The 11,007-nt window shown below is 35.0% G+C and overlaps 2 protein-coding genes across 2 annotated transcripts; one reads left to right on the top strand and one right to left on the bottom strand.

The window, feature by feature from the left end:
• The first annotated feature begins 367 nt into the window (after window positions 1–367).
• RCE1 (RUB1 conjugating enzyme 1) lies at window positions 368–4,978 on the top strand. Its single transcript, XM_020361571.3, has 6 exons — window positions 368–520; window positions 1,749–1,861; window positions 3,794–3,902; window positions 4,150–4,228; window positions 4,373–4,489; window positions 4,574–4,978. The coding sequence occupies exons 1-6, from the start codon at window positions 438–440 to the stop codon at window positions 4,709–4,711; spliced, it is 639 nt and encodes a 212-aa protein (XP_020217160.1). The 5' UTR covers window positions 368–437; the 3' UTR covers window positions 4,712–4,978.
• Window positions 4,979–5,851: 873 nt separating this feature from the next.
• LOC109799958 (Major facilitator superfamily protein) lies at window positions 5,852–10,557 on the bottom strand. The gene is made up of 5 exons (XM_083067109.1): window positions 10,420–10,557; window positions 10,107–10,240; window positions 7,598–8,221; window positions 7,264–7,439; window positions 5,852–6,890 (listed from the first exon to the last, which is right to left on the bottom strand). Exons 2-5 carry the CDS (start codon window positions 10,190–10,192, stop codon window positions 6,292–6,294), a joined length of 1,485 nt encoding a protein of 494 aa, XP_082923235.1. The 5' UTR covers window positions 10,193–10,240; window positions 10,420–10,557; the 3' UTR covers window positions 5,852–6,291.
• Between the last annotated feature and the right edge of the window lie 450 nt (window positions 10,558–11,007).

Genomic DNA, 11,007 nt, shown 5'->3' with positions numbered 1-11,007 from the left:
AAAATCTATAACTATCACAACCATAATATTTAATTTTGGTTTCCATTATTTATTTTTACCTCTTGATTAATATTATAATCACATTACTGTTTTATTTTAAATGTATATAAAAGAGTCGACTCACTTACTGTAATCTTATTTTCAATAAAATATAAAAGGTAAAAATTACCTCATTTTCACTATTACAATATATTTTTTATTATAAACCTAAAATATGATTTATATAATTAAAATATTTATTTTAGTTTTTAATTATACAAATCAAACATTTATCTTATATATTACATAAATTAAAGTACTATTAAAAGTTCAATTTATATTAAGAAATAATAATATAAAATAAATTTTAGCGTGTCGAAAAAGCAACATATTCTTCTAAAAAAAGGTGATATGTATCAGCAAAAATGTATGGATATATATAATGATTATGAAGGCTTATGAGGGGCGAAAGAGAAAATAGAGCTGAGCTGCGAAAACCCCAAAACTCTGTTTATCGTGTCTGCGTTTTCTTCTCAACCAGGTTCCTTCTTTCTTACAAATCTCATTCCTTTTCCCTATTACTGTTTCCTTCTTGTTTTTTTTTCTGACTTTTCTGTTTTATCCATTGTCTTATTCCCTTTATCTCTGATTTTCCGATCCCTTTGTGTTAGGGTTTTTTGCTCGCTTATTTTTCAATTGCATCACTGCAATTCATGATTTAGCTATACCTTTGATTGATATAGGATTAGATTCTCTATTTATTTAAAGAAAGAACTCTCGAGTAGATTGTTTCATTTTCTCCGCGTCGATTTACTAGTTTCTTATTAGATCGCAGTGCTCTTTGATGGGCCAGAATAATTTTTTCTTCAACGCGATCTTCTGATCATCTATCATTCGAATTTGTTAGGGAATAAGGAATTCTAAACGAGTAGCTCAAACTGCTGAGCTTGATTATATTTACAAAAGAAAAAGAAACATACGAAAGACTGTATTACTGCTTCTTTGCCTTGGATTTATTATGCTTAAGATATGATCGTGTTTCTTTATTTAAAGTCTGACCTGTTCTTGGTGAAGTCAAATGCCTAAAGTAGCTTGTTCAACCTATGAACCATAGACACATCTACAGAATGCCGAATTGGCATTTCTGACACGACAACTTGTGAGACATACTTTAGACACGCATAATGTCATAATTAGTTTTTATGTTGTTTAAACACCTCTTTGACACAACCTGAACACCTTTCCAATAAGACTTTAACATGAGCTAAGAGAGTGAAGTGAACTCACGTTTGATTTTAACTAAATACTTATCTAACACTCCTATTCCTAGCCACGTGTCTTATATGTTGGACATTAATTATGTCCGTATCTGTATCGTGATTGGCGTCTGTGTTGGTACTTCATAATGTTCAATTATTAAGCTTGTAATCGTTTTATTGCTGTCCAACTAAAAGGTTGTTAGGGAAAGCTGCTGTTTGGATGAATACACTTGTAAAGTATTTTTGTCATTTTAATGTATATTGTTGAGCATAAGGTCAACAATTCAGAATAGAAAATATGGTATACTTTGTTGGCCTTCTATGATTTTCTGATTCTGAGGTTTTGAAAGAGCTTGATAGGCTTTATTATTGTTTTTTGTTATTTTATTATCATTGTCATTACCTGCTTGCTGTTCTTTTCGGATGGAAGTTCTTGATCTTGTTTTCTTGGATATTTTATCGGTCTATGATAGAATGTGTTCTAATGCTGGAGCTGGTGTTTTCTTGTAGGACTATGATTAAACTATTTAAAGTAAAGGAAAAGCAGAGAGAACTCGCAGAAAATGCAAGTGGTGGACCACCCATTAAGAAGCAAAGTGCTGGGGAGTTGCGTCTTCACAAAGGTTTTCTTCTTTTTATTAATTAGAGTATCTCCTGTATGTTTTATCATGCTCAATGCTCAATTTGTGTGGCGTTCCAAAATTCAAAACAATGCAAACGGGGAGAGCAAGAGGAAAATAAAAGGTCTAATGCTAATACTTTTGCTCAATCAGACATCTCGTATTGTGAGCCATGAAAGTTTGATGTAAAAGCTGTTTGTGTAGCTTGAAATTGAATGAGCAGGAATTTTGTAGGGGCCTGGTCTTGAGGTGTGAGGGAGAGGTGGGGACAAGACTGAAGTCATAAATAGATTATATGAATTGATAACAAATATAAGATTTTCAGCCTTACTTTTTTCAGTTACTAGGGATTGAGTTGATATAGGTTGAAAATCAAAAAGCATAGTTGACAGAAATTATTGTCCATAGTTTTTTTTGTTTCTGAGCTGAAAAACTGAAGTGAAAATTTGAAGGGTAAATTGCTTCATACAGAATGTCATACTTCTCTTTGCTTGTTGTAAAATCTGGATTTGTTTCACAAGATGATTTTTGTGTTACTTCCTATTTCTGGCTTAGGTGAGTAATTTACAATATATATTATTGTCTATTACTCTTAGCCAACTATAATTTACATTTTTTTCTGTCTAAAGTTATAATATCAAATAAGGAAATGTTATAATGGTAGATTGAACCTATATTGTCAATGGTGGCCGGAGCAGACCGACGCAGCATGGTGCCACTACAGGGAAGCTGTTCTGTAGCATTTTATTGAAGCGGCTGGAGTGGGTGCAAAAATGGCGGAGCAGTGTCATCGTGGGTTGGGGCGGCAGGTGTGGGGCGGCATTTGAAAATACCCTCTCTCAATGAGGGTTTTTGTCTTTCCCTTCAATTTTGTTTTTCTCTTATTTTTGACTTGTGCGCGTTGCTCCTTGTCAACCTCGAGACCTAAGCCTCTAACTTGTTCTTCTCCTCCTCCTCCTCACTTCTCCAGTGGCTTCGTTTTCTTCTTCTGGTAGCTCTGTTCTCTTCTTCCTGCTCTCTGACAATCTCTGAGAGGGGAGAAAAAGAGAGGGGGGACGGGGGGCGCTGAGTGCCTAGCTGCTGGGGTCTTAGGGTTGGGAAAATTGGGCCAATGGACCAAATGTTTTTTTCCCCTTCTCTTTTGGTTTGATTTGATGGGCCTAATTGAGATAGATTTTATTTTTAAGCACTTTGTTTCCTTAACTTCATTTAATATTTTGTTTTGGTACTTGAAATTTTATTATTGAAGATAATTAATGCATAAATTTTGAGTTACTTTTTGTTTTTGAGCTTATAATATTAATTGTTTAATATATATATATATATATATATATATATATATACAGAGAGAGAGAGAGAGAGAGAGAGAGAGTATTAGAATAGTGGTCATCCCGATATTTTACTCCATCTTTGGGCATGACCCTCATAAAGAAATGAGGTATAGAAGAGAGCATAAAACCTTGAGTTTTGGGGTAAGAGTCTGGTAAGTGCATTTGTCTGGGTGGCATGCTCTTTGAAAATATACGCTAGAATCTCCACCTAGTTTAAGTAGGATGCAGAGGTTTTGTCATTGGCGAATTATAACATTGAAATAATATATTTCAGTATATAACCAAAGAAAACTAGAAAAAACAAATATTAGAATCTTTAGCAAATTCATGCTATAATAGTTTTTAACTGAATTAACCCTTTTATTGTTGGGAATAGGAGATTGGTTTTAATCCCTCCCCCCCAATACTCTCCTGCAGACTTATTGCTGTTGCCCTATAAAGTGTTACGAGTTCTCTATATAAACTGTGATTTTGTTTTTCTAGCTGTAGTGTTTTAGTTGCTGCTCCAAGACATTTCTTGTTTCAACCTTTCCCGGGCCTGTAGTTTTTGCCATTTTATTTTGTTATACAAGTTGTTGTCACAGTGTTGTGTTACATCTTTCAGATATAAGTGAGCTGAATCTACCAAAATCTTGTGCCATTCAATTCCCCAATGGCAAAGATGACCTGATGAACTTTGAAGTTTCAATTCGACCTGATGATGGATATTACTTGTAAGTTGTAAAGAAGTTTCCATCTTTAGATACATACAATTTTAAACTTTGTGCTCAAACTTTAATTGACTCTTGTTGAAGGCATTCAAGTCCCTATGTATTCTTCATCTTATGTTTATTTTGTTTTTACTATTTAAATGCTAAATAAAATTTTCAATTTGGTAAAGACTTGTACTCACTCCTGCAAAATGATGAAAAAAATTGAGAAAAAGCTCACCAGTCTCCACTGTTATGTTTGTTGTTACAGAGGTGGCACATTTTTGTTTTCCTTTCAAGTGTCTCCCATTTATCCACATGAAGCACCAAAGGTTAAGTGCAAGACAAAGGTAGGATGGACTTGTTATCTTTTTTGCTCTAATTTGTGCATTATTTTGTACACAGTATGCGTTTCATTTTAGTTTTGGTGAATGTGTCATGTTCATTTACTGTTTCAACATAAATTTATTTGTAGCATCATATGGTATGTGTAGGTCTATCATCCAAATATTGACTTGGAAGGAAATGTTTGTCTCAACATCTTACGTGAAGATTGGAAACCTGTCCTTAATATAAACACTGTCATCTATGGCTTGTATCATCTCTTCACGGTATTACTTTGTTTTCTTTTTTCCGTTTTGGGTTTTTCCTCTTTCGAATCTTGAGAATAATCTATCATTCTTCTTGTTGTGCAGGAACCAAATTACGAGGATCCACTGAATCATGAAGCCGCTGCTGTGTTGAGAGACAACCCAAAGATGTTTGAATCTAATGTGAGGAGGGCAATGGCTGGAGGGTATGTGGGACAAACCTTTTTCCCGCGTTGTATTTAGACCTTTGCTCGACACCTTCAAGTTCCTGTTCAAATATGTCATCAATACTTGAAGGCGCTTGGTTTGTAAAATTTATCAAAAAAATTGGATTTTACTTTTGTCAGTTGTTATTTTTCTTGGTGGAGCAACAGGCCAAGTTCCTAAGACGTCCAAAAGCCAAACAAGTGGAATGTTCTTGTAACCTCTGTGCTTTAATTGAATGTTGAAGTGGACCAAGCAGTAAACGAGTTCAGTGATCAATGTTAGTATTTTGTTTCCCCTGGATTATTTTTTGGCTGATCCAATGTCTTCCATGCATTTTATATGATTATTTCCTGCACCTATTGTTTTTCATTCTCGACTCTCAAACTTAATCCAAGGTATCACTTGTGCTCACAAATGAATTGATTTGTCTTTTTATCTGCGAAGCCAATAAACAGACCTATGTTTGGATAAGCTTTTTGGGACACTTTTATTAGAGAAAAAAAATAAGAAGGAAATCAATGAGTTTTTTCACAAATTAAAATTAGTTTATGTATATCTTAAATAAGATTTTGGAGAAATTAATAGGATTTTTTTACAAATTAGTTTACATGAGTTAATTTTGGCTTATAAAATTTTTTACTTCATTTTGTATTAATTTTTTAAAATGAATTTTGATATAAGTTTACCCAAACTTATTTTATGGTTCTTCATTTTCTGCATATAGTCTTTTAGTTTAATGTTTCTATTCAAGCGTGGTTATTGGCAAGAACTTACCGAATCTATTGTCTGGGTTCATAGTAAACTAAAAGATGCTCCTGCAACTCAGCCTATAGAGCCTTGAGCATTGATAATATGGGCATTGCATAAAATAACTAGATTTGTTACTTGGAGGAATTTGTTTTTCTGTCCGTCATAAAAAACTAGTTGATGTGAGTGGCGTGGTAGCTACTTTTAATGGTTCTAGATACCCAATAAAGTAGAAATCCGTATTCGTTCTTGTAGAGTTGCAAAGCGTGTTCAATGTTTTTTAACCTTTGGGATTTCAATTTTTTTCACCTAGTACAGTCAGCGTGAAACTAAATAAACTGAAGTTTCTTCTCCAGGTCGTGTGCTTTTTCATCGACCAAAAAAATTGAAGTTATAAAAAAATGCTTTTCTAGCATGGAGTTTTTTCCGTTTAGTCGAATAAAAAATGCAAATTTACTTGTGTATTTTACAGTGTACAATTGTAGGAAATCAAAATGATCTTCCCAAAAAACAGTATGAGCATGAGTTTCCTTATCCTGAATATGTTTTTAAGTTTGTATTGTAGCTAATAAGACGTGTGCATGAATGATATTTCCGATCCGCTCCGCTAGATATGACATCTCAAGAATAAGCAATGGCTCAAGTCAGAAGGAGTACAATCCTCAGTAAGAAGCCTCGACATGACAGAACCACGAATGTAGGTTAATCTGGATTCTTCGAATAGAAAACAAATGATCGAAGTTGGTTTCAAAAGTTGTGTGTACTGGGGAAGATGATAGCACGTTTTCTTGGAGCTCTAAGCTCCATTCAAATAGGGACCCAATTCACAAGCAGAGGATAGTCAGAGGGCCTCTTAAAAAAAGTGATTATCACATCATCTCCTCCTCTTTCACTGCAACCATTCTAGCATTTTCACGGTCCCGCTTAAATACGTAATATAGAGGGGTGTAGCATAAACAACACAATCCAAATGGAACAGCCATCATTGAAAGAAGGCCCTTTGACAAGGCAAGAGCCTCTGGTGTAGATCCTTTGATGCGATCAACAGACTTTGAGTCATAACCAAACATTTTCTCAGAAAGAATCCCAACCAAAGGAGCCGCAATAGAAGAAAACGAGCCCTCGAAAGCTCGATCAAATGCATAAATCATGGTACGGTGTTTGACGGGAACTACCTCAGCAAACATAGGAGCATTGGCAGCCGCACCGTTCCAGCTGATAGTCAGACCCATTATAAAGAGGGTGACAGAGAAGGTAAGGAAACTACTTACTGACTGAGGGATCACCTTAAGAAGAATCCATGAGAATGGAATGCCCATAAAGGCACTAAACTGTGCGCACATGATACGAGCAGAATGAGGGTACACTTGTGATAATTGATCAGCTATTGATCCACCAATGAAGGAGCCCATAGCACATCCAATAGCAAAAAGACTCAGGAGAGTTGCTGACGTATTGTTATCAAAACCTGCACAATATCAATCCATCGTGTCATGCAAGTTGATAAAAGTTGTCCTTCATATGTAATGTAGGACACAGATTATAGTCATCACCCCTCATAAAAGATAAAGGTTAGTATATTTGAGTAGGCAATTAGTGATCTTGATTTGTAGTGCAACTGTTAGAAAAATACAATTTTGTAACTTCTTATGCTGCATTAGCATCTATAGATCTGTTTAGTTAAACTTTTTTAAAAGGACTTCTGAGAGAAAGAAAAATAGAAATAAATTTTTTATAAACTGAAATTAATTTATGCAAAACTTAAAAATAAGATTTTAAAGAAGATAATAAAAGAGAACTTTTACAAATTAGCTACGCAAAAAAGTTGGTTTCATGCTCACCAATTAGTTCGAACCACATTGTGAAGAACACCATGGCAGTCCATGGCAGTGACCCAATAATGCCTTGTAAGACAATTATTTGAAATGTTTGCACTTTGATCACTGCTTTCGTGGCTGCCCAAGAATCAATCCAAACTGACGCTGCACTAGCATTGCCTTTATAGATAGAGTCAACCCTGCTAACACAAACAGATGATTTACCAATAATTACAAATTGAAGAGATATTTTATTATCCATGATTCACGAGGACAAAAACAATATAGCAGATAGCATGAAGGCCTAAAAATTGTGCTGAATGCCACATGGGTGATGTAGGTTGCAAAATGTCATTACCTGTCTGAACTCTCAAGAGCATCACGAGTGGCGGGAAGTCTTTTTCTTGGATCAACAACGTATAGTAAAACAAGGAATCCAATTAATGCACTCAAAGTTGCCATCAAAATGAAGGCACATCTCCATCCTTGAATGCCCCAAAACTGTTGTCCAGCCATGACAGTAGCCAAAACACCACCTCCTATGCCTCCTAAGTTACCAATAAGGCTCAGCAATCCAAATCCAGTTCCTCTCACTCCATCCTTGTAGCTATCAGCAATGAAAGACTGAAGTGCTGGAATCACAATTGCCAAACCAAAGCCATTTATTGCTCTCCAGAATGCAACCTGAAGAAAATCGTGGCAAACACCCACAGCAGCTGTAGATAAAGCCCAGCAGAAAGTGCCCACAGCAAGAATTGTTGGGCGATCATAGTTGATAACAAGTATACCAGCCAGAGGAGATGACAATCCCTGAACAAAGTTCCTTATGAATGTGAGGTAACCCAAATCAGATGGTCCTGCATTAAATGTTTCACTAACTTCTTTGTAGACAGATGGAAGAAGGTTTTCATCTGCACGCTCCATAATAGCAGCCAAGTTGATAAGAATGAGCGACAGAGACACACCAAAGATCTGTGTTGTCCTGTGAAAAGAAGATATATAAATGAAGCAGAATAAGGCACGAGCAAGCCATAGCTGAAAATCATCGTTTCAGTCAGGCATAGAAAAAGAAAGGAAAGCAGAAATAACACAGAATTGGGTGAAGAATGACCTCTAGGGTCTCATTTTTCTCAATGCTAAGGAACTAATAGTTTCTTAATGAAAATTACGAGTGCATAAACGTAATAAGCCCTTTTAAGAATGATGTATTTAATTTTAAATCGTTATATGGTACACTCTGTTAAGAATAATGATGCGTGTTAGTTTAATTCATTATATGAGCTTGGTTGTTCGCATGTAATACCAGTGCATCCTAGAGCATCTCATAAGATCTGTTTGTGCAATTTAAGATATAGGTGTTAGTGACTGTTGAGATAGCAACAGGTTTTCAAAACCTTAAATGAAGGAAAACTACACCTATTTCAAATACACAATTATGTATTTGTAAGAGCAGAACACCATTAGATTGTAGTTTCTACCTTCGAGTCTAATTTTATTAAAGCATTGTGTTTTTGGTCAAAACAAATATAACAAGGAATATATATTCAAAATTTGAACGTCAGATTTATAAGAAACCCCACTTTAAACAATGATAATTTGCTGCAAAATTTTGTATACAAATTTCCAACTATAAACTATAAACTACTCAAAGTGTAACAGTCTCAATATTAGGCCTGACTATAATTGATCGCCCAAACCGGAAAGATCCATAAACTAGTTCATCCTTGTTAAGTTCTGACTATAATTCATGCCTTGGAGTTTCTATCATGTTTGCTTCATGAGACTGTGGGCATGTACCTTTAATATAACGACATCATGAAATGTATAGAAGTAGTGAAAAATTTAATAGATTTATGCTCCCATTACAACATTTCCTAGTCTAGTATAAACAGGATATACACTATATATACTATAATCCATGAAGGGTTTTAAGTTCCAACCATTTAATACAGCAGCAGCAATCTGTGTTAAAAACATAAAATGTTTACATAGAACTAAATTTCAGAAATCCGTAAGTTAAATGGTCAAGTGTGTCGAGGAGGTGGTGTAGTTAATCCAAATCATGGAAGACCCGTAATTGCAAAAAGAGCATACACAGTCAAAGGTATTAGAGTTCTGAAGCACGTGAATAGATACATAAGACAAAACCATGAGCATGTTATTGTCCTGAAGAACATAGCTTCAAAAATCCTTATACATGAGTTAAAGTTTACAGCAATGCAATACTTTGGTCCTTGGTTGTGAATAATCATCATCAACTATCGCCAATTCGCCATAAACCCATCAAACCAACGCTAGGGAAAAAAACAATCTTATGTTATTATGTACAGAAGGGATCATAGGCCACAAATGATCCCTTAATTCCACTTTCTCTCGTAAGTGTCAACTCTAATAAAATAATCCCTTGCATTCTTTGTTCTTCTTCTATTAAAGAAAGGACTTCATGTATATAGGTGCTAATCCCGTGAGGTATGAATTGAATCATTACATTACGTACTCCTTGAGAGATATGAATTTGATTTAAGCAAATATATTTGTTACTGGCAAACTAAATTCACTCTTTCTGGAAACGAGTATTGTGGGCACATTTCAATTCAATACTTGTCCGAATCAAATAAAAGATTATGTAGATTTGAACTCATAGAGAAACAAGAATAAATGCTCCAAATAAATAAGAGATAGCTCCAAAATGAGTATCCTGGAAGCACACATTCGTTTCATTTATATCATATTTCTCTTTTTCTTCATATTTGTTTCCTTCTATACAAATTGACATAACCAGCTGATCGAAAATGTTTGTGAGACATGAGTGCATGAACACATATATATCGATTAAAGAGAGAGAAGGGAAAAGATAAGGTACTCACTTCATGGTTTTAGAGCGAGAATGTGAGGGACTATGAAATGGAGATTTGGATGGAAGAACAGGTCTTGAAGTTCGACTCAGTCCCATGAGAAGTGGAATCCAAAGAAAGAGGAAATCAGACAAAGGTGTCCGAAGCTGCGACCATGGCGGATCTGACGCAATTAACTATCAACAAATTTAACTGAACAAATACTAAATGAAACTTTCGATGCACGTGCTGTTATTTACAATATTACTACTATTATCGTATTTCGTAATTCGTACAAACGAAAGACCAACAGAAAAATCAAAGTGTCCGTGTATTTCTCTCTAACCCTGTAATTGTAAGAGACCCATCATCATCTCCTTCATGCAACTACTGCTACGCTTTCTCTCTTCTCGCTGCAGGTCAACGTAGACATGTATCTCATCTCTATTGCATACTTTCTAATACCATGTTTGTAGGTTATTTTTTAAAAATCAATTCTTATTTTAAAATATAATTTATGTGAGGTAGGTTAATCAATTTTTCAAAAATTAACTAATAACATGTATTAAGAATGTTTTAATTAATAAAGACGTATTAGTATTACTAACGTTAATCCCAAACGTGTGGTTTAGCGGTAGGGATTGATCACGCTTAAGCAAGGTCAGGGGTTTGAATCCTGCCTTATGTATGCAGTCGCGTTAAATCCTGGGGCCAGCTATCTCACCTTTGAGGTGTCTCCAACAAACCAAAAAAAAAAGTATTACTAACATCACTTCTGAATTTTGTCGTTTTAGACGACAAATTAAAGATAAATACATGTTAAGGATAAAGACGTATTAATGATGCTATATGGATTCAATTTCAGTGTCCTATTGGTCCCGCCAAGCAAACGTGGGACGTGTTACATACGTTTGCGTCTGCTCCCAGGGGTTGA

Source organism: Cajanus cajan, chromosome 11 (assembly GCF_000230855.2).
Source record: "Cajanus cajan strain Asha chromosome 11, NIPB_CcT2T_4, whole genome shotgun sequence".
In the NCBI taxonomy this organism is placed as follows: Eukaryota; Viridiplantae; Streptophyta; class Magnoliopsida; order Fabales; family Fabaceae; genus Cajanus; species Cajanus cajan.
This window is presented reverse-complemented; position numbering and strand designations above follow the sequence as displayed.

Bases quoted from the DNA above. Each gene is read 5' to 3' on its own strand.
- RCE1 (XM_020361571.3), top strand. From the start codon at position 438: ATGAGGGGCGAAAGAGAAAATAGAGCTGAGCTGCGAAAACCCCAAAAC. The intron at 3,903-4,149 runs GTAAGTTGTAAA...TTGTTGTTACAG, and splicing joins CCTGATGATGGATATTACTT to AGGTGGCACATTTTTGTTTT. The intron at 4,490-4,573 runs GTATTACTTTGT...CTTGTTGTGCAG, and splicing joins GCTTGTATCATCTCTTCACG to GAACCAAATTACGAGGATCC.
- LOC109799958 (XM_083067109.1), bottom strand. From the start codon at position 10,192: ATGGGACTGAGTCGAACTTCAAGACCTGTTCTTCCATCCAAATCTCCA. The intron at 8,222-10,106 runs GTGAGTACCTTA...TTCTTTTCACAG, and splicing joins TCTCGCTCTAAAACCATGAA to GACAACACAGATCTTTGGTG. The intron at 6,891-7,263 runs GTGAGCATGAAA...GATATTGTGCAG, and splicing joins AATGTGGTTCGAACTAATTG to GTTTTGATAACAATACGTCA.